General features: G+C 41.1%; 4 protein-coding genes across 6 annotated transcripts; 3 read left to right on the top strand and 1 right to left on the bottom strand.

Annotated features, from left to right (window-relative positions):
- The first annotated feature begins 577 nt into the window (after nt 1–577).
- Nucleotides 578–2,909, top strand: cdaa (cytidine deaminase a). The gene is made up of 4 exons (XM_027144713.2): nt 578–816; nt 2,266–2,377; nt 2,477–2,534; nt 2,620–2,909. The coding sequence occupies exons 1-4, from the start codon at nt 597–599 to the stop codon at nt 2,758–2,760; spliced, it is 531 nt and encodes a 176-aa protein (XP_027000514.1). The 5' UTR covers nt 578–596; the 3' UTR covers nt 2,761–2,909.
- A 2,533-nt stretch (nt 2,910–5,442) lies between these two features.
- Nucleotides 5,443–9,144, top strand: pink1 (PTEN induced kinase 1). The gene is made up of 8 exons (XM_027145003.2): nt 5,443–5,917; nt 6,808–7,086; nt 7,178–7,281; nt 7,452–7,634; nt 7,744–7,907; nt 7,994–8,121; nt 8,296–8,526; nt 8,651–9,144. The coding sequence occupies exons 1-8, from the start codon at nt 5,561–5,563 to the stop codon at nt 8,915–8,917; spliced, it is 1,713 nt and encodes a 570-aa protein (XP_027000804.2). The 5' UTR covers nt 5,443–5,560; the 3' UTR covers nt 8,918–9,144.
- A 179-nt stretch (nt 9,145–9,323) lies between these two features.
- Nucleotides 9,324–13,478, top strand: agmat (agmatine ureohydrolase (agmatinase)). Its single transcript, XM_027145004.2, has 7 exons — nt 9,324–9,797; nt 10,823–11,022; nt 11,282–11,330; nt 11,418–11,613; nt 11,893–12,072; nt 13,194–13,278; nt 13,364–13,478. The coding sequence occupies exons 1-7, from the start codon at nt 9,493–9,495 to the stop codon at nt 13,435–13,437; spliced, it is 1,089 nt and encodes a 362-aa protein (XP_027000805.1). The 5' UTR covers nt 9,324–9,492; the 3' UTR covers nt 13,438–13,478.
- Nucleotides 13,479–13,709: 231 nt separating this feature from the next.
- dnajc16 (DnaJ (Hsp40) homolog, subfamily C, member 16) lies at nt 13,710–20,760 on the bottom strand. 3 transcript variants are annotated; one of them, XM_027144999.2, is made up of 15 exons: nt 20,451–20,760; nt 19,702–19,890; nt 19,202–19,268; nt 18,762–19,083; nt 18,465–18,649; nt 18,157–18,261; nt 17,901–18,059; nt 17,628–17,758; nt 17,322–17,496; nt 16,973–17,155; nt 16,754–16,830; nt 16,593–16,673; nt 16,415–16,504; nt 16,134–16,304; nt 13,710–15,979 (listed from the first exon to the last, which is right to left on the bottom strand). In XM_027144999.2, the coding sequence occupies exons 2-15, from the start codon at nt 19,860–19,862 to the stop codon at nt 15,538–15,540; spliced, it is 2,349 nt and encodes a 782-aa protein (XP_027000800.1). In that variant the 5' UTR covers nt 19,863–19,890; nt 20,451–20,760; the 3' UTR covers nt 13,710–15,537. The 3 variants fall into 3 exon arrangements, with proteins under 3 accessions (XP_027000800.1, XP_027000801.1, XP_027000802.1); XM_027145000.2 differs by having other exon boundaries at nt 20,570–20,760; XM_027145001.2 differs by lacking the exon at nt 20,451–20,760 and adding an exon at nt 20,222–20,381.
- Nucleotides 20,761–22,335: the final 1,575 nt, after the last annotated feature.

Genomic DNA, 22,335 nt, shown 5'->3' with positions numbered 1-22,335 from the left:
TATATGAATAACCCGCTTTGAATGAAGTCAGTACAGTACACACTAGCGTAATTTCCAGTGACGCAGCTGAATGTGTTGGATGTGACAACATAATTTACTTCACAGGAAATACAACCCCTGTCTGACCTTTTCTACAAATACTGTACGCGAACATTTCTGTTGTGACTGAACTTGATTATTACCTGTTAAAATTCAGATAACAAGGTTTTAGCTTGAGCCTTTCCCTGCCAGATCATTATACAGATTTTGTACTCTAATATTTTTACAATTTCTAATATTAATATTATTATTCTTCTTCTTATTCTTCTTCTTATTATTATTATTATTATTATTATTATTATTATTATTATTATTATTGTTGTTGTTGTTGTTGTTGTTGTTGTTATTACTATTATTATTATTAATAATAGTAATAATAATAACAATAATAATAATAATAATAATAATAATAATAATAATAACCACCGATATTTCAAGGTGTGTATAATGTTTTAAAGTCTGCTTGAAAAGATGTCGTGATAGTCATCAAACTGTCGCAACATCCTCTTAGAAATGTGACATTCCAATTCCTGTAATCATTACATTAGTCAGTGTGCATGCATGCACACAGAACTCAGTTGTGCCTGGAGCGTGCTGAATCAAGAACACTTTCTGGATCCCTTTCACTGAATCCTTTTATTATAATGGCAAAAATCAACAGCAGTCCACAGGATTTAATTGCCCTATCTCAGAAAGCGAAGACGTTTGCATACTCTCCATACAGCAAGTTCAGAGTAGGAGCAGCTCTCCTCACACATGATGGAACAGTTTTTACCGGTAAGGAGACTTTACATTTTAGAGGTTTGTTCATTACTGATCAACTAAAAGAGTTCAGTGGCACATTGAGGAACAAGCTGACCAAGATAACAGTGTTATGTACAGTAGCTTAAGGGTTCGTGTCAACAAATCTTTTTAAATGAAGTGAAACTACTTTTAATGAAACTACTATAACTACTGATGTAATTACTACTGCTGATGCTGCTGCTACTAAATATTGTTTCTTCTTCTTCTTCTTCTTCGACTTCTACATGTACTACTACTTCTATCAGTACTGTAACTATTACTAAAATTACTATTATTATTATTTAAATTACTATAACTACCCCTACTATTATCACTTCTACAGCTGTGCTGCTACGACTAGTACTACTACTAATAGTACTACTATTACAACTAACTGCTACTATTATTAAACTACTACGACTATTCTCATCTGTCGCCTGGGCAGGATAACCTAAAATTCAGCCTCTCGTTCCCTTGCTCGATTTCTGTTCTCCACAAGGCCTTGGGGAAGTCTCAATGAAACACACATGCGTCAGTCTTTCAAAGAGAAGTTCCAAAGTTTAAAAGCAGGAATATATAGTCGTACAAGAAGCAGGAGGGTGTAGTTGTGTGTGTGTGTGTGTGTGTGTGTGTGTGTGTGTGTGTGTGTGTGTGTGTGTGTGTGTGTGTGTGTGTGTGTGTGTGTGTGTGTGTGTGTGTGTGTGTGTGTGTGTTGGTATGTGTGTGTGCATCTGTGTTTAGGTGACCTCTCAGTTACCCCAAATGAAGTCAGATCTTATAGGGATGTGAACGTATACTTCCCTTAGTTCATGGTTGGTAACATAAAGAATGATTATGGCAGGGCCATCTGTTGTAAGACTAATTATGGTAGGGACAAGAGTGTGTCTGTGTCTGTGTGTGTGGGGGGTGAATGTATGTGTGTGTGTGTGTGTGAGAGAAAGAACAATGTGCTCTATACAGAAAGTCTGCAACATTACCAGAAAAGATTGTTTTATACAATTATTCTCACAACTATAACTATACAACTATTAAAACTATTGCTACTAGGAATAAAACCGCTGCTGTTAATACTACTAGTACTGTAATACAGTAAACTAGCAAAAGTTATATAGTTATTCGCGTGCATGAGGCTTTTTTTTTGTGGCGTTTCATGTAAATAAGCTTTAAACACAAAGCTACAGTATTTCATGTTAATGATTAACACGATTGTGGCTTAAATTATTCTTACAAATACTGTTTCGTTGTCTGCGAAGGAAACACTGGGGATGACACAAGTGTGTGAGAATTTTGACAAATGACTAAAAGTGGATAGCCGTCTTATTATTCCAGCACGCTGCTAAAGACGTCAAATAAGAATGCCACGCTTAGCTTTAAATACTGTACTAATGACTTTATTGAGTTATGTATATGTTGTGTGTATTGTTTCATTTGTCCATCATACAGGATGTAATGTAGAAAATGTTTGCCTCACTCTTGGCATCTGCGCTGAGAGGGTTGCCATCTCCAAAGCTGTTTCAGAGGGACATCGAGAGTTCAAGGCCATTGCTATAGCCAGGTTGTAAATAATAATATTTACTTTCGGGTCATTTATTTAGGTAAATGAAATGTTCATAAGGTTTTTGATTACGTTATTAATGTACTTTTTTTTTCGTAGTGACATGGTGGATAATTTCATCTCACCATGTGGTGGCTGCAGACAGTTCATGAGGGAGGTTAGTTGACTGACCGTACGGCTCCTTGCTTAACATTATGTCAAGTATTTGATTTTGTGTGTTAAAGCCTTTCTTTCTTTTGCAGTTTGGCTTGCAATATGAAGTTTATTTGTCAAAGCCGGATGGCTCTTTCATAAAGAGCACCGTAGAGGCACTCCTTCCTGTCTCCTTTGGTCCTGAAGACTTACTGAAGAGTGAAACGGTTGGCACTGAGGAAAGCCTTTAGATTATTTCACTAAATAAACACACTGGCGATTGAGAATGATAATGTTGACTGATGAATGTCATTATATTTATAAGATTAATGTTTGATGAAATGTATAAACCTTGATGTAACCATTCAGTGGTGTTGAAATAAAGGAATATATTATTGAAGAGGGTATTCAGTGGTTATTCATTGCCAAATGCACTTTAATGTCTCATACTTTTACACTGCTGAATTCTTAGTTTTAATTGGTCAGAAGCTGATTACATTACTATAACTTTTTCTATAATAAATATAAGGAGATATTTTTTTGTTCTTTATAGAAGGAGTCAACTGTACTCCGTATGTACTGATACGTTTCAAGATGGCGCTACGGATGGCTGCCTTGGCACGAGTCTCTCCAGTGTACTTTCTACGTCAATTAAGGAAGTATGGTGTTGTGAAAAATCTTAGTAAAAATAATTATTACAAAATATTACAATTGGTGTCATTAGACATATGTAGGTGAGGTTGTAGGCCCCAGATGTTATAATAGTTTTAAGGTAATATACGACTAACTTATAAATGGCCACACCTGAGTCAAAGTGTAAACAAGAAAAGAAGTTTATTGTAATCATAAAAAATAACCAGACTAGTTATTCAGGCCTAGTCAGTCTGAGCTCTCTGATCAACAATGTGTGAGGAAGTGAAAGTAAAAAGTTCAGCTGAAACACGGCTCATGTAAGGAGTAGGGCAAGACAGCTGAATCAGGCGACCAGCTGGACGGACCGTGGAAAGTGACAGACTGAGATCATAACAATGTTTAGCTCATAGGTTTAGTAAGCTTAAGGAGTCAACATAGAACTCCACTTATATACAAAGCAACTAACAGCAAGGGCTTAGCAAAAACAGAAATACAACATAACCAATATAATCAAGAACGTTTATCATAACTCATAAAGATAACATATAATCGATCAATTATATAATCAGTAGAAATCATATACTGTACAGTATAGAATAGCAAGAGATGAAATGAGGAAATTTACTCATTGTAGCTGTAAAAGAGGATTAATTCACAAGACGTCTGTGTTATGGAAGATTGAGTGGCTCAAGAATAAGAAGAGACAAGAAGATCTCTGGAGCACATTTTTAACATCATTTTTAACAACGAAGCATATTTTTAAATAACAATGCAGAAGTACATCGGGAAAAACAACAGGGCAGACATATTTTTCTGATAAATTAAAAGGGCAGACTTCTTTTTGTGGGAAATAAGGGGAAGTCTTATTGTGTGTTCTGCAAAGTAAGGGGAATTTAGAAAGGAGGCATTACCTGAATGTATAGAAGGCACCTAGAGGTGCCAGGGTATATATTGAGGAGATTTCCTTTGGAGAGGGCTGGCTTGCTTTTTTGTGTTCAAACTTTTTGGGTCGCAGGGGGATGCTCGCTTGGGTTTTTTTCATTTGATTGCTTTTGACTTAGAAATTTTTCCTTGAGCTCAATGGAATTGTTGGCTGATTGGCCGCAATAAAGAAGTTTGCTCATTCTCATCCAGGTCTGGAAAGTCTTCTCATTGTTTTATTTCTATCACTTATAGTGTTATCAGTAAAGTTTATTTTAAATATTCAATATTCGTCTAAAAGTCTAAAAGTGCGATATGTCCACTTGGAGGCGGGCTCTGAGTTCTGACAACGGTCTGCCACAGGAGCTGTTGATGCTGTTCAACACTGCAGCCATTGAATTTTTCCTGTGCACATCCATCAACATCTGGTTTGGAGCAGCAACTAAACAGGACAGGAACAGACTGCAAAGCACAGTAAAAACAGCAGAAAAAATAATTGGTGCCCCCTTCTCACTTCCCAGGAACCGGTGCCCCCCTGCCCACTAACCATAAACCGGGCAGGAAAAATCACTACTGACCCTTCACACCCTGGACACAACCTCTTTCAGCTCCTCCCTTATGGCAGGTGCTACAGAGCTTTGCTTACCAAAACTGCCAGACCCGGGAACAGTTTCTTTCCCCAGGCAATCACCCTGATTATAGTCTGTATTGTTTGCTGTATAGTCTGTAGTGTCACATATCGTCTTTATTGTCTTGTATAGTCTGTTTTGTCTCACATCGTCTGTATTGTCTTGTAGTCTGTTTTGTCTCACATCGTCTGTATTGTCTTGTATAGTCTGTTTTGTCTCACATCGTCTGTATTGTCTTGTATAGTCTGTTTTGTCTCACATCGTCTGTATTGCCTTGTAGTCTGTTTTGTCTCACATCGTCTGTATTGTCTTGTATAGTCTGTTTTGTCTCACATCGTCTGTATTGTCTTGTATAGTCTGTTTTGTCTCGCATCGTCTGTATTGTCTTGTATAGTCTGTTTCGTCTTCTCTTGTATAGTATAGTGGTATTTATGTCTGTACTTTTGAGAGTCACAAACAGCTGGAAATAAATTCCTTGTGTGTGTCAAAACACTTGCCCAATAACCCCGATTCTGATTCTGATACAGTGTCAGTGCTTTGTACAGAGGAATTTTGGCCGTTCTGTTGCTGTGGTATAAGAGGAATAAATACAGGAGATAAAATACCAATATTGTCCATGATTTTTTTTATTATTATTCCTCATTTATATACTTATATACTGTAATACTTGGTTACATGCCTACGATGCCTAATACTTTTACTGTGATAAAAAATAAAGCCACAATGCTACAGGTGTGACTGAGCATGCGCAGTTTCCGCCAATAGGAAGCAGGTAAACATTGCCCTTGTTATGTAAGTGTCAGGACGAACGGCGATGTTTTTTTTTTTTGTAAATAAATGTATTTATTTTAACGATTTGCTGTAAATCATGTCGGTTAAACACGCTCTTAGTCGTGGGCTGGAGTTAGGAAGGTCGCTTTTTCAGCTCGGGATCCTGAAACCTGCGGCCCGAATTGCAGTGAAGTTCCGAGGTGAGCGCCCGCGGGTGAGTCAAACAGGCCGCACTGTTAGTCCTCGGACTTTCCTGCCTGCACGTTACCGGTATTACCGCACGTCCCTCAGCGGCCTCGCAGCACAGCTCCAGTCCGCCGGCTTCAGGAGGCTGATAGCAGGCGGCTCTCCGAGAAACCGAGCCGTTTTTCTGGCATTCGGTGTCGGCTTGGGTTTGATCGATCAACAGCTGTACGAAGACCGAAGGAGTGCAGCGACATGCCAGGAAATCCAGGTGATATTTTTAGCTAACATCCAAAACTGATCCTGTTCATCACTGACAAGTGCCATTAAAGGTGGAACTGTAATGTTTACATCAGAGTTAAGTATCACGCAGTGTTTAGACACAATTCACAGTGACCTACAGTTTGTACAACTGAGCAATTAAAGGCGGTGGACCTGGGGTTCGAACTTATGACCTTCTGGTCAGTAGTCCAACACCTTAACCAAATAACACTATAAGTAACCACAATGATTAGAGAGTCTAACTCGTAACCCGAAGGTTGTGGGTTAGAGTCTCGGGCCGGCCATGACTGAGGTGCCCTTGAGCAAGGCACCAAATCCCCCCTAACTGCTCCCCGGGCACTGCAGCATAAGTGGCTGCCCACTGCTTTGTGTGTGTGTTCATTGTGTGTGTGTGTGTGTGTGTTCACTGCTGTGTGTGCACTTTGGATGGGCTAAATGCAGAGAACAAATTCTCAGTATGGGTCACCGTACTTAGCTGTATGTCACTTCCCTTCACTTCACTAGGCTACTAGACCACATCCTGTTTTCTGACACGCAACTGCAACAGAACTGCTGTTCAACTGTTAGAAAGATGGAATTTACAGATTTAGAATTGACCCATACTGAGTTCCAGTTAATTCAAGTCAAATCAATATCAGGTTATATTGTCTTTATTTAAAGCCAAAGAGCTGGGCACTAAAATCCCAGTGAATAAGTCAGATAGAAATCAATCAAATTAAGCAATAAACGGCAGTTAAATAGACACCTGGATATAAATTGAGTTTTAAAATGCCACAGGATCAGAGGGGCTTCTTTGTCTACACAAAATGACTATGAGAATATTTTCAACTTGCTCTGATCATTAATCGATTTATCGTTCTTATTTTCACTGACATAAAGGCGTTTTTCATGAAGAAAAAGGAAAAGATTCAGAGCCCTTGGAAACCGTTCACCTGTGGATATAAACTGGAGGACTATGTGATTGGGAAGCAGATAGGAAAAGGTTGCAACGCCGCTGTCTACGAGGCTGCAGCTCCTTTTGCCCCCCCTGTGGCAAACAACAAGTGCTCCTTGGTAGAGCTAAAACAAATGGGAGAAGAAACTGACATCAAAGCACCTTTACAAACCCCCAGTTCACACAGCTACCCCCTGGCTGTAAAAATGATGTGGAATATTGGGGTACGTTCAACACCGCTATAAACAATTCACTGAAGTAAACAAGCTGCTTTTTGTTCTCATGGGTTTTTGTTGGCTCTGTGTTGCATTGCAGGCAGGTTCTTCAAGCGAGGCGATCCTTAATGCCATGTCCCAAGAGCTGGTTCCTGCGAGTCCTCAGGCTCTGAGGAAAGATAAAGGAGAGCTTGTCCTGAGTGGGTGAGTCCGTTTAGGCATGATGGTGTGTCCCAGATAACGAGTTACATCAAACGGGCAGTTGGCTATTTTTCGAGTTGCTGTTTATGTTTGAAAGTACGCTACATATTAAAAACAAATTCCATTTTGCTGAAATAATGTCAAAGGTTTGATGTAACGCATTCTGTTTGCAGTCATTTTGGAAAAACTCCCAAGAGAGTAACGCCTCACCCCAACGTGATCAGAGTGTATCGTGCCTTCACGGCCGAGGTACCGCTTCTGCCTGATGCTTTGGAAGAGTACCCCGCTGCCCTGCCTGCCAGACTCAACCCTGCGGGGCTGGGCAACAACCACACACTCTTCTTGGTCATGAAGAAGTAAGATCTCTAAAATGACACGTTTTAAAGCAACATATAATGAATAATGATATAAACGTAGTATCTGTTACTCCTTATTTATTCTTCTCTGAACATTGTGTTGCTGCAGTTACCCGTCTACACTGAACCAATACCTGCAGGTGTGTATACCAGGCTCCAGACACGGCTCTATGATGCTCCTGCAGTTGCTGGAGGGTGTAGATCATCTGTGCAGGCAGGGCATCGCTCACAGAGATCTCAAATCAGATAACATCCTCCTAGAGTTTGACTCTGGTTAGTGCGCTGTACACTTCTCACAAATCATAGAGTGTGATTATAAGAACTAGTCGTAAAACAGCTGTAATTTGTTTGTCCTGAAGCTGGCTGCCCCAGACTGGTCATCACTGACTTTGGCTGCTGCCTGGCTGAAGAGCGTTTAGGACTGAAACTGCCTTTCACCAGCCGCTATGTGTACCGAGGAGGGAACTCCTGCCTCATGGCACCTGAGGTACAGGGCTGTTTCCCTTCATAGATAATGGATTTTTCAAACTAGTCTCACTTAGCTTCATCATCTTGGTTTGAAGCTTTTAATATAATTGCTGTTTCATCTGCTATTAAAAAATCCAAACTTCTGCTTTAAATCCAATACAAAATGTGTCTAATTTAATATACACCTGTGCAGGTGGTTACAGCCCAGCCTGGCCCCGGCGTGGAGATCGATTACGGTAAGGCAGACGCGTGGGCAGTGGGAGCCATCGGCTATGAGATCTTCGGTCATCCGAATCCGTTTTACGGTACCACAGGCTTGGAAAGCCGCAGCTATAAGGAGAATCAGCTGCCCGTTCTGGGTTCCGACGTGCCCTCAGAAGTGCAGCTGGTGGTGAGGCTGCTTCTGCGCAGGAACCCTAACAAGGTAGAAGTTTCTCATTCAACCTCTATACTGCCATGAGTTACATCTGGAGCAGTTTTTTTTAAACACTTGCCTTCTATTTGTTTGGTTTTTTTTTGGGGTTTTTTTTTGGTTTTTTTGCCTTTAGCGCCCAACTGCGCGTGTTGCTGCCAACATCCTGCACCTGAGTCTTTGGGGTAAACGTGCACTAGCCAGCCTGAACCCTGCCAGCCTGGGGAAGATGGCCGAATGGCTTCTGTGTCACTCAGCTATGGTTCTCCTGAAAGGCTGTGGGGGCGGTGCCTCAGTGGAGGCCGAGCTACAGAGAGGATTCCTCGCGAGCCTGGATCTGGAGGAGCTCCGCATGGCTGCAGGATACCTCACGTACGGACTACAGCCTTCGGCCGCACGTTAATGTCTGAGCCGCCTGTGAGAAGACTGTTGTAGAACAGAGACAGTAAATTCCTAAGTTAACACTGGATGTAATGGCACTTTATCTATGCTTTATGTACGTGCACTTTCAAAAGTTACCTGGGTTTATGTAGTCAGCATTATGTGGAGTGTCAGCGATCACCTACAGATATGTTTCTGTTAAATAGACAGCTTTTATCACATGAAATAAATACAGTCCATCCTTTTAAACTAGCCTGTCATCTTGTGACTAAACGCACCTCAGACCTTCTAATAATAAATGTTTCCAAATGATTTCACGGATTATCAACATTACCACATCACTACAGTATGTAAACCATGTAAAAGCAGGTAAATCTGTTTAGAATTGAGGCGATGAATAAACTACATTTCCCGTGAGCCCCCGCGTGAGTAAACGCCCCCCCTGGCGCTGGGGATCTGGTTACAGTGCAAAAGTTCATCTCGGTTATAAAGCAGAAGTTTCACCGCGTTACGCGTTAATGCGCTTCATTAAAAGTGGTGCAAATCGCAGGAAATCGCGGAAAGCAGGTAATCGGTCGAGCAGCGTAGGTTTATTTCATGGAGATGAGATTAATCTGTGAATTGAGGCCATGTGTGGCGTTCATGCGGCGTCATCTGTTCGGGGTGAGTGGGTTCGGGAATGGGATCAGGAATGGGAATGGGATCGGGAATGTAAAAGCCACCCCGAGGAGACTGATGTCCGGCAAAACATACAATGTCCCTCCGAGCGCTGAGTTTGTCGCCCGTGTGTCCGGAATCGCCACCATGGCCAAGTTACCGTATCAGGACACAGCTGAGGGTCTGGATGCAGCTTTCATCGGAGTTCCCATTGACACCGGGACCTCCAACCGACCCGGAACTAGGTTTGATAACATACCACATCACATACCAATCTCACCTGTCTTTTATTTATTTATTTATTTATTTATTTATTTATTTGCCCCACTTGGCATTGTTACATAGGCAAAATATTTCCAAACCCAAAACCTCCTCATTTCTCTGATTTATTTTCTATATATTTTTATTTATTCATTTATTAATGATTTATTTATTGATTTTAAATAAAGCCGTATTACAACATGCGTTCAATCATTTATCGAAGCTCAGTAGACATTTAATCAGGGTCACAGTGTAGCCAGAATTTATCACCTGACCCCTTGGCAGAGATTAGGTGAGATTATGCCCTGGGTAAAGAAAACCTCAGTGACATCAATCTGGGTTTTTTTTTTTTTTGTTGGAATAATTTCGTGCTCGTGTGCCCAAATACTGAAAACGTCCAAGTCGTATTTCCCTTTAAACTTCAGCTTAAAGTCCACTGTATATTTACCTAAGCCTTTCCACATGTAACTAACTTTTGTATTTACATGAACATGAGGTTAACCATGTAGAAGCGGCATATATATCTCTAACCTATGCCCAGGAGGAAGAGACACTCGTCTGTTATCGAGATGCATGTTACAGAAGGACCTGTCTGTTTGCAGCAGTGCAGAGAAAGCAGCCAAGCAGACCGACTGAGAAAAGCATTTAAATAGGGTGCCCTTTTCGAAAGGGACCAATAGCGCGCTTAGGAATCAGATCAGCTGATGGGCGGGGTTAGAAAATTGACATCAGCTGATAGCCGAGCCTGACTATGTGGCCTGCCTGAACTGACGCTGACAGCTATATTAGATACCTCAGGCTGATAAAAAGCCCAAAAAGCAGTCTCGTTCAGGTTCGGCATTGTTATTGCATTGATGCTTTTCAGTGTCAAGGCAGTGAGCCCAATGATGATGATCGTTTTCAGCACCCAAAGGGTTCAACACCAGCAAGACCAGGAGGTGAGGCTAAATATCAGCCGGACCTCTAAATAATGCCCCAAATGTGATTAAATTGAATTGTTCTGTTGTAGGTTTGGCCCTCGGCAAATCCGAGCAGAATCGGTCATGCTCAGGTCCTACTCTGCCACAGGAGCTGCGCCCTGGGAGTCCATGATGGTGGCGGATATCGGCGACGTCAACGTGAACCTGTATGACCTAAAGGACGCCTGTAAGCGGATTCGTGAGACGTATCGCAAAGTGGTGGCTACTGGCTGCATACCGCTTACGCTGGGTGAGTTTCTGTGCGATGAGAGATTAAAGAATGAAGCGTATTTTTAACTAAAATTCAAAGAGATGACATAACGGATAACTTCATTCGACGTGTTCTAGACTGACTGTCTGCAGCTCTGATGCTTGTTCTATAATGATTAACCTTTTGTATATATTTTATCAAAAGGTCCACTCAGCGAAATCAGTGTCATGTTAAAATGTACGATGTTTGTGGAACTTGAACTTGTACACAGGATTAATGACTCTGTTTGCTTTCCCAGGGGGAGATCACACGATTGCGTACCCGATTCTCCAGGCTGTGGCAGAAAGGTAGAGCAGAAAACAATGCAATGTTTATCGTTAGTTGTGTTCCTTTGTGAAAAGCATAATCCATTGATATCGATTTATTTCTATCAGACACGGACCGGTGGGTCTGATTCACGTGGACGCTCATGCTGACACGGGCGACGTGACCCTGGGGTCGAAGATCACTCACGGCACACCGTTCAGACGCTGTGTGGAGGAAGGGCTGCTCGACTGTAAACGCGTGGTTCAGATCGGCCTCCGAGGAACCGGTTATACACCTGACTCCTACTCCTGGAGCAGAGAACAGGTCTGACTCCAATAAATGATTAATGATATGACATAAGTCCACCGAGCCACCAGGGTGTGTGTGGGTGTGTTAGAGAGGGGGGGGGGGGAGAGAGAGAGAGACAGAGAGAGAGAGAGAGAAAAAGCAGAAGAGACAGACAGAGAGAGAGAGACAGACAGACAGACAGAGAGCGAGGGAGACAGAGAGAGAGAGAAAAAGAGAGAGACCAAGAGAGAGAGCCTTGTTGTTCTTTCATGTCTCTGAAGTGTGCATGCTGATAACAGGAAATCTCCTCTCCAGGGTTTCCGGGTGGTCCGGGCAGAGGAGTGTTGGTACAAATCTCTAGTGCCGCTCATGACCGAGGTTCGGGCTCAGATGGGTAAAGGGCCCGTGTACCTCAGCTTCGATATCGACTCTTTAGATCCTGCCTACGCCCCTGGCACTGGAACACCTGAGATCGCCGGCCTCACACCTATGCAGGTAATCGCGGTACATGTTTTTGTGGTCACATCATGCAGACTTCTGAGTATTTCTGATTGGACGAAGCAGGAGTTGGATGATTATTCTGATATTTTGGATTCCTGGGTGTATGGGGTCAGAATTGTTTCGTTATTCTGATTAAATACACTATGATCCACAAATAAATATAAAGAGTTTCACAAATATTTTTACAAGTTTCACAAAAAGAAATGAAATTCACAAATATATAAAATGGGATTTGCAAATAAAAAAAATATTTATAAATTGTATTTATTTGCGAATTGCTTCCTGCTCATTTGTGAATCGCGTTCTGTGCATTTGTGGATTTGAAACATTTCTAACGTCAAGACGTGCACAAGAATCCACAAATAGGTGGACTCCGCCCACCGTCTACTCCAGCCAATGGACAACGTTTCGTGGCGCTGACCAATCGTGGCACGGTCTACCTCAAACCAATCACGTTCTGATTTACTCGCACTATCACAGTGTAATATGTACTGCAAAATACGATTAAAAAAAAAACAAATAAAAAACATTTGTCGCAGATTCGAGCCCAATCTGGTAACCCTGTATGGATTGTAGCCAGCACTAAGGGTTAGTTCAATTCTGCTTTCTTTGGAAACGATTTCAGCATCATCAATGGGTCCAGGGGTAGTGTGAAGAGCGAGTAAATCAGAACGTGATTGGCTGGAGTAGACGGTGGGCGGAGTCCACCTATTTGTGGATTCTTGTGCACGTCTTGACGTTAGAAATGTTTCAAATCCACAAATGCACAGAACGCGATTCACAAATGAGCAGGAAGCAATTCGCAAATAAATACAATTTATAAATATTTTTTTTAATTTGCAAATCCCATTTTATTTATTTGTGAATTTCATTTCTTTTTGTGAAACTTGTAAAAATATTTGTGAAACTCTTTAGATTTATTTGTGGATCATAGTGTATTTAATCAGAATAACAAAACAATTCTGACCCCATATGGGTGCTCTGGTGTAATTATCGGCTGTATATTAAATTATATGATAAAATGAATCACGAAGTATAACGTATAAGCTTTAAAGCCGACCTTGTTAAATCTGATCTCAAATCTGTTTGGTCAAATTTTTTGTGTGTGTGTTTAGGGACTGGAGATCATTCGTGGCAGCAGAGGGTTGAATCTTGTCGGCTGTGACTTGGTGGAAGTTTCCCCACCGTACGACACTACAGGTAACACACGTCCCGGATATTTCAGACTAACAGCCAAGAGCTCCGATACGTTATTCTGATCTATTTTGTCTTTTAACGTTTACAGGAAACACTGCACTGACTGCAGCCAACCTGCTCTTCGAAATGCTTTGCGTCCTTCCCAAGACAAAACACTACTAATGAAGAAGAAACGCTTTAAAATGAAAGTCTTTCTAAACGTCTCTCCGTCTGTGTTGTCCTTATCTTATCTCGTCTATTTTTAAGTCTATAAACTACAGCAGGTTTTATTTTCCAGCTTATCAAGCATTTTCATCACTGATTTTTATTTCAAATGTTCATTTCTCTCATCGTATTTCTTGCTTTTCTGTTATTTTTCCCTTCTTACTTTTTTTAAGGAGTGGTTTCATTTTTAAAACAATTTACAAAAATAAATAAATTATATAATAAAATTATTAAAAAAAAAAAAACATTTAAATAATAAAAAAAGATACATCGGTACACATCAGTTATGGAAATAAAATTCAATGTTTTAATTTTTTTTCTGATAAGCTCTACATTTCAGAATTTTTTTTTTTTTTTACAATAAATAAAACAGGCCACATAAACTTTATTCTATTCTATTAACCCTACCAAGCAGATATACACATGGACTTTACAGATATTACTCGTCAAATCGTGACGAATAAACGTTAAACACATGACAGAAATGAGCTTATTTACATCACGGCAACACAGATCCGATAATCTCTAAATAACAGCAGTGTACACGTTAATGACCACTGAACAGCACATTGGTGAGATAATAATGCATCTGTCTGGTAGCCCTGTGGTAGCTAAAAACTTTTCTGGGATGGAAGACTGGATTTGGATTATCATGCTGTAAAAAAAAAAAATCATCCAAAGCTCGTTCCACGGAAAGGAGATGTCCGACAACGGGAAAAAAGGCACAGAAGCAGCTACGAAGTTTCCTAAAGGTGAAGAAGGACAGGTTATGAATACTATAGTCAAGCTAGGCAGCTTGTTTTTAATCAGCTATCGAGCACTGGGAGTTTCTCGTACACACTCGCCGTGCTAAATGCTATAGTGTGTCCTGCCTGAAAGGAAAATATATAATACTATCGTGGAATCTTTCTTATAGAACAGGAATAACAAGGAGTTAATATTACTGGATAAGGAACATCTGACTCCATGCTAAATGCCCCGATGCAGTCAGGAACGCAAAATACAGCAGGGATAATTCACATGGAACGAAACGGGTTCAAGGCAAATTCGTCTTATTGCACAAGCAAGACACTGTTTTCTAGATCCTTCTGTTCAGGATAGAATGGACACACACACACACACACACATATATATACATATATATATATATAGTGTGTGTGTATGTTTAATACTGATATACTCATTAGATATAGTAACAATTACTGTTTCACGTGTTTAAATAAAAAAAAAAGTTTAAAAAATAAGAGCCTTCTTACTCTTTTTTTTTTTTTTTTATAAAGTTCATGCTACATTTACCAGGTGAAAGTGACTGTAGTGTGCGGAGGATCAGGTAAAGCCTTATAGCTACTGAAATCCACGGCTTCGCCCCAAAGGTGTGTGTGTGTGTGTGTGTGTGTGTGTGTTAAAGGCATTTGCCGACTACAGAAAGCTTTCAGTTCACATCTTAAGGAAATCTCCACCCTGAAACACAATATGTATGATTTGGGTTCTGCGCTGAAGTCACAGAAAGACACTGTTATTGCTGGCGTAGCAGTTACAACAGTGTTTTATTCTAGACTCCACTTTTAACGATCCCAAAACATAAGGGATAACGTAACACTGTTAGTTCTGAAATAAATAAATAAATCGACAAGAGCTTATTTTCCCAATCGACACGTTCCAGCGATGTTCACTACTAGTGTTTAAGCATTTCATGAACCGTTATAAGCAGGTAGTCCAGCGGCATTGTGGGTAATACAGGAAACCTCTAGCATCGATGACAGCTGTTTTAACTCAGGATTTGTTCAGAGAGGACTTTTCCTGGTGTTGCATCATTTTGGTCATGTATTAATGGAGCCAGCGCAGCATTCTGTAGTTATGGTGCAGCATCATGGTTTAATGGAGCTACTGTTAGACTCGGGTCATTTACAGCATCTGTGTAAGGTTAAAGTCTGAGCTCTGAGGTCATGAAGTCTACCTACAGCGCCACCCAGAGTCACACCACAATTGGAGCAACGTGAAACTGTTCCCAAAAGAACCAACGCTGTCTCTGTTCGACACGTGCAACGATTCCCAGCTCTACTTATTGACCGTGATCTTGTCCAGGCCTGGCCAGGCTGGGATGTAGTAGCGAGGTAGGGTTCCCTCCATCAGCCGCTCCATCCACAGGCCCAGGCGGTCCAGTTTGTGGTGGATGTGGAGAGTGGTGGAGCGCGAGCGTGCCCCTCCTTTCCTATGCTGGTGTTCATCTCTGGAGCTTGACCTGGATCTGGAGCTCCCTGCCTCCTCCTCTGGCCTGCTGTTAGCGTCCTCGCCCGTGTACACTGGCTTGAACAGACACAGGTACTTCTTATGACCGTTGAGAGCCAGCACGTATCCCGTGTAGTCCGTCTTGCGGTTGCTGGCCTCTTCCTCCTCGTCTGCCTCCAGCTGCATGGCGTCTTGTGCGTATTCCAGCAGGGTGGACATCCACTCGTTGTGCTTGTCCACATTCAGGAAGGAAAAATGCAGCGTCTGGCTCCTGGAGAAGACGTGGGGTCAGTAGGTCAAACACTGTACAATATACCTCTAAAATAATAAAGCAAGCATAAACTAAACTTTTTACCTGATTGTGCTGTACAATATCATGAATATAACGGAATGAAATACTGAACGAAGTACATGTAAAGACTAACCCAGTGAAGGAGTAAACCTCTTTGGCAAACTTGCTGAGCAGAACGTTTTTGGTTGCGTCTGTAAGCACCAGCACCACGTTGATGTGGCCTGGTCTCAGCTTCACTAAATTACTGATGTAAGTGATGTCCGTTAACTCGGTCACCTCCACGAAGTTCTTCTTTGGTGGGCGGCTGCTCGGAATACAGGGTTTTAACAAGTCTTAGAGGGCTCATAGAAGCAATTTCTGAGAACGAAGCTATTTAAACGAAGCTATTCGTTCACAAATGAACATGGGAGGTACCTGGAAGTGTTGGCAGTGCTTGGTGAGCCATTCTGGGTGTTTGCTGCTTCTTTTGCTTTTGGTTTTATCGGTTTCTCCTCACCAGAATCGCTGAAACCGTGTTCAAAGAAAAACACACTTAAGTCCACACACTCGTTTCAAAATCGCTGACAAAGGATGTAAACGGACCGAGTCGCACCTGAAAGCCTGGATGATCACTGTGCCGAACAGGATGAACAGTGCCGAGAATATCAGAGACAGCAGAGGCATCATTTCACGCCTGTAATAATGAGAACGCTAATAACGGGTCCTTTTTTTTTTAAATATAAGATTACGTTATTATTCGGGTTTTCTACTTACCAATTATTGTGGAGAACATCGTCGATAATTTCAGACAAATAGTCGAACGCTGAATAAATCCACCTGATTAAAAACATCTGCAATAAGACAAATAGATATATTTGAACCGGAACCGTAAAATATGAACTCGTCCTGTCTGGAGAGAGCGTGAGATACGCCAAGGCCAATTTCCCATTTAAAGCAAATCTAATAAAAGAGGGAGGTTTTAAAGCGACTGACTGAGGCGAACTCATTATTGAGTTCAGGCAGAAAGGCATCGTGGGTAAGAATGGAGGGGTCTTTCCGCAGCCGCTCCAGCTCCTCCAGCAGCCTGTGTTTGTCCTCCTCACTGCCGTTCCAGCCACCCTGGAAGGGCTTGTAGAGAACTTTACCGGCCCCGTTACGCCGCTCTAGGATCACCACCTAAACACACACACACACACACACACACACACACACACACACACACACAATTACTTTGTTACAATCTCTCATTTCTACTTAATGCATTTTCTGTCATGAACTTATGAAGCTGTTTTGTTTTGGCTCTGTGTTTTTGTTTGTTCGCTGTGGTGCAGTGAGCATGTACTTGTGGTGGAGTGTCTCTGTTCTTCAGCAGCGCAGCACACAGAGGCTGCTGCTGGCGTTGGTACACATACGCGAAGCGGACAACCTCCTCAGTGTTCGCCGAGGCCAAAGACAAGAAAGCTTTGTTTCCTGGGGCGAAGACTTCCTCCTCCCCAGTGATGAGAAGAACACAGTACCTACAGAGAGAACAGTAATACAACAACAAATGAAAGTTCTTTAGTCTTCACAAGAGCTTACAATCACTAGCAGTCTACTTCCTCTGACAAATCATCAAACCTTACAAATGACACGATGGATTAAAGCTTACTTTCTGCGCCGGTGGAACTGCTTGATGGGGCAAAGCTCGTTAAAGACCTTCTGATTCACAAGACGAGGGGCAAGAAGAAATTTGTTGTTGGAGATGAATTCGTCGATTATTTGTTTTTTCATCCCTTTAGCCTGTTTAATGAAAGAAAAAAAAAAAAAACGATCCTTATGCCACATAAACACCAACACCGATTAATTTCCTGTATCTGCATGCTTTGTGTTTTACACATTATTTATACAACAGGTTTGCATTACTTCGTAGTGAAAAATCGACCTGGATAATGTCGGCCGGTTTATCCGTGTTCTCCTTGAAGACCAGCATAGTTGGAGCGTAAGTGTTGATGTTGTACTGCTTGAGTAAGTTGGCCGTCTCAGACAGACCCTGGTCCACGTAACCAAACTGGACATAGTCCTTATAGGCAAACGCAGTCAGCTGTAGAGAAACGGCTTACAGTCAACACATTGTTACATTATTACTCACACACTCAGCAACCGAACTGCACCTAACGTCCTAATATAAACCCCTGTACCTTATACAGCAGAGGAACCGCAGGCACTTGGTCAAAAAGCAGAATGTGGGGCTTGTTAACATCATACCAGCTCTTTAGGAAGTCGCGGTCATTCCGGTCAGTGACCTAAGGAACAAATACAGAGGATTTAGTACCTCTCAAATCAGTCTACAGATAAGAAGAAGCTTTATGGAAAGATTATTATTTGCCTAAATTTCCTGAAAAGTAAAACGTCCTGAAATTTTCCAACTAAAATCTCTTATCTCAAAACTGAACAAGCCTCTATGATAGTAAACATGAAGAAAAGCAGGGTGAAGTCCAGAGCTTACTTTCTCCACCAGTCTCTGAGGGAGCAGGTCCTCTACAAACTGCATGAGGTGCTCCTTGGCCAGAGCGTAGTTAAAGAAAGCCACTTTTCCGTTGATGACGCCGAGTATAGACGGAGTTCGGTGAGCGCCCAGATGATTCGCCAGGCGTCTCTCATAGCCGACGTCGACCACGCCTATTCCTACACCTACAAATGAAAAGGACAGAGTGTCAACACAAGGGACAGAACGGATACCATGTCCTAGTTTCCAAGTGGTGACAGAACAAGTGCGGTTGATGTCGTAGTGCTCGGGCCTTACCGAGAGGCTCGAGCTCATGCACCGCCTCCCACCACACGGGATCCATTTGGACGCAGCTGAAGCACCAGTCTGAGGTGATCTTGATCAGATACGGTCTTCTGAAGCTGTCAGGTACGACTTCGTTGACATACTGGTTGTAGTGCAGCGTGTACTTGCTATCGGTAGAATCACGGCTGCCCTTGCTGTTAAAGGGGAAGTTGAAGAAGGACTCGTCGAAGTAAAAGTTGTTGTGGAAGTGACGGAAGCCATGAGGCCCATAAGGCTGGGAGTTGGTCTGCTTGTATCGATCGTAATTGGCTCTTTTTTCTTCATTAGATAAAATCTGAACAATGACACCAAACCCACACACAAACAAACACATACACACACACACTAAGAGAGATAATCATTTGGAATTTGTGAGTAATAAAACGCAAAGCCGGCAAAACGGTCTAAGATACCTCATAGGATTTGGTAATCTTAATGAACATGTCTTCTGCTTCTGGGCTCTTGTTTTTGTCTGGATGCCTGGCAACAACAAATAACAAAAACAAATATGATTATACAAGACTAATATAACAGGGTTTTTTTTTCATTCTTTTTTAAATTATTTTTCATCAGAAAATCAGGGCACGTTCAGTTAGAGTTCCTTTCGCATCCAAAACATCTGACGCAAGCAATCTTAGCAGGAGCAGCTTGTATTTCTGGTGTGTGTGTGTGTGTGTGTGGGTGTGTAATAGTGTAATAAACCACATCGTTCTTATGTCATTGAGGAGACCTTTTAATATAAAGCACTGCTCAATCCTAATAAAGTCACTGTCAAGTTGATGTTAGATATTTCACGTCAGCCTTCAGATCTAACATCATGAACATTCATGGTTCAGTTCAGGTGCATCTGGAGCTTTAACGGAGCACAAACATGGACCGTCAGGACTCGGTGTGGTCTAAAATGAAACATTACCATTCTTTAGCGAGGCGTTTGTAGACCTTCTTGACTTCGGCCTGACTTGCACTCTTGGTGACTCCCAGGATCTTGTAGGGGTCAAAATCTTCACTGTCTCCCTGAGCTCCAGCCAAAAGGATGCAGAGGATCAGCACGAACCGAAGCTTCGAGCACAGCATCGTCGTGAGTTTAACCACAGATTCCAGGCTGGAACAGACAGGAACAAACCAAAGATCAAGGTTAGCAGCCTGGATGTGTATCACTGAAGAACATACTGATTAACATAAGCGAAGGTAAGCTGCAATTGGCTGAACTCCAAATGCAAATATGGGGCACTAGATATGTCGTAGTAAACTAGTACACGATTCCCTAGATAGGGCACCTATATAGGGAATAAGTGCGTATTTGGTATTCGTCCACCGTGACACGCTCACTGAACAGCAGTTAGTACAAGATTTAAGCTAGTTAAAGCTAGTTAATGTAACATTACAGATTAGCAAAGAATATAAAGATTTTTTAAAAATTAATATTTACTTACAATGTTTGAAGTTTAATAAAAAAAAATACGGACTTACAGTCAGTCTAACAAGCACTGACTGAAATCTTTGACCTTGTGTTAAAAAAAAAAAACACAACTTGTCAACCGAAACGAATGACTAACATTAGCATTATTTAGCTACCTGGTTATTAATAACATTGCTAGCTAACGAGCTAATCAGTTTATCGGTTTAAGCGTTATCACACACATACAAATAAAAAAAACCCACCAGGAGATGAAATTCAGGATCAAACGTGTATTTTAAGCAGGTTGTCATACTAAATCTTGCTAAAAACGCATTCTGTTGCTAAGATGTTCGACATCTGTTAGCATCATGCTCATCCTCACCGCTGCTTCACTGATGCTTCGGATGCTGTGTGTGGCGCGCGCGCTACATACTAACATACTAGCCTACTAATTAGTATGTAAAATAGGACGCAATCGCCACCATAGAGTCTATGGGTACTTAATGCGGTGTAACTGGATTCCCCACACTATTTAGGACGCTAGTACGCAATCTGACCGTGAGCGAATACAGCAATTTGTCAGGATGTCAAAATAAAGGCGTATCATTATTTAGTAAGCAAAATGATAACATTATTGTAAAAAAAATAATCTATTCGTGTTTAAAATATATCCTGTTGTGTATATAAGGTATAAAAAGCCTTTAACTTTAAGACATTTATGGTGGGGTTTTTTTTTGGGGGAAAAACTAATTTAGACTAAAAACCATAAAGTTACTTTTTTTAAGCATTCCGAACAGGTTTCGTGTGTAATTTCAGCTCGCTTTTGGAAGTATAATTTCAGTGTGTCGTTCCCGAACACACTCGATTCTTTGAGTCGACTCTTTCAGGTGAAGATTTTAAGCATTGACGAATCGCATTTATCAGATTTCCGAATAACGATGAAGCTCCACGTAATCCGTGTATTATTCAATCCGCATTTACAAAGAATTGCTGATTTAGCCGTTAGTAAAGAAGGTTTTAAGGGCACCGAGTCGTTTAGTGGCTTCAAAAATTCGACTCTAATTGTATGATTTAGGAAAAAATGAATCGTTTGGGAGTCGATTGAAGGAGTCGATTTAGAGGGGGAAAAGGGCACATTTAAAAAATTAAAAGAGCCGAACTTTTGTAATAATAAATAAATCTCTTGTCTGGTATTGAAAAAAAGGAACGGTTTCTGAGTTTTAAGAGTCAACATATATATTCAAAATGTCAATGAACTTTTTGACAGACGAAAGAATCGGCTCTTATTGGTGATTCAAATGAATCAGCTCACTTAAAAAAAAGATATTAAAATCTGCTGTATCATATCTAAGATTCACCAGTATATTTTAATTTGTTTTGTTCTTTTCTTTTTATCTATTGTCTTTTAGTCTTTAGATTCACTTTTGATTCAAGTGCAAGCAATAAAACAATTATTGTGTCTGTAATGAGGTCTTGAGGTGAGTGAGGTACATTATGGATATTCTGTCTGCCATCACAAGTACATGGTGATCAGCCAGTAGTTTCCTTCGTGAGGTTAAACCTGTACAGTCATAACAAAGAAAATATAACAACCACGTTTGAGGATCTTTTTTCATTTAATAGTGCTTTGCAAATGTAGGGAACAATACAATACATCTGCATTTCATCACACCAATGATTTAGTGGTCATAGTGAGCAGTTTGCTTAAGTTAACAAACGAACAAAACAAAAACACACAAAAAAATGAAACAATCTGATTATCCACTTACAAAACACACAGTAAAGATATGAGATTATTTTTTATCAGTTAAAAAAAAATCTCTCTGGTGCTCTCCGATCCAGTTAGAAACAAAGAAAGATCACATTTTTAAGGGACGATCCTGAAACTTAAGTCACCAGCAGGCGACAGCACTGACGGCGCTAGCTTTACATCAGAGTACACAATATACAGTAACCTGTCCTGCTCAGAGGTTTCAGTAATACAGCGTAATAAAAGCAGGCTAACAACTAGCACAACCATTAAAGGAATATTCGAGCAAACTTCTTCTTCTTAATGTCCATCTGATGCACCTGTAGCGTATGTGTGCGTATCATGGACCAAAACCGAAAGCACATAGTAATTTAACTTAAATTAAAAAATCTATTAAA

This window comes from Tachysurus fulvidraco, chromosome 23 (genome assembly GCF_022655615.1).
Source record: "Tachysurus fulvidraco isolate hzauxx_2018 chromosome 23, HZAU_PFXX_2.0, whole genome shotgun sequence".
NCBI classification, from domain to species: domain Eukaryota; kingdom Metazoa; phylum Chordata; class Actinopteri; order Siluriformes; family Bagridae; genus Tachysurus; species Tachysurus fulvidraco.
The sequence above is the reverse complement of the archived record's forward strand: the minus strand, read 5'-3'. Positions and strand labels throughout refer to the sequence as shown.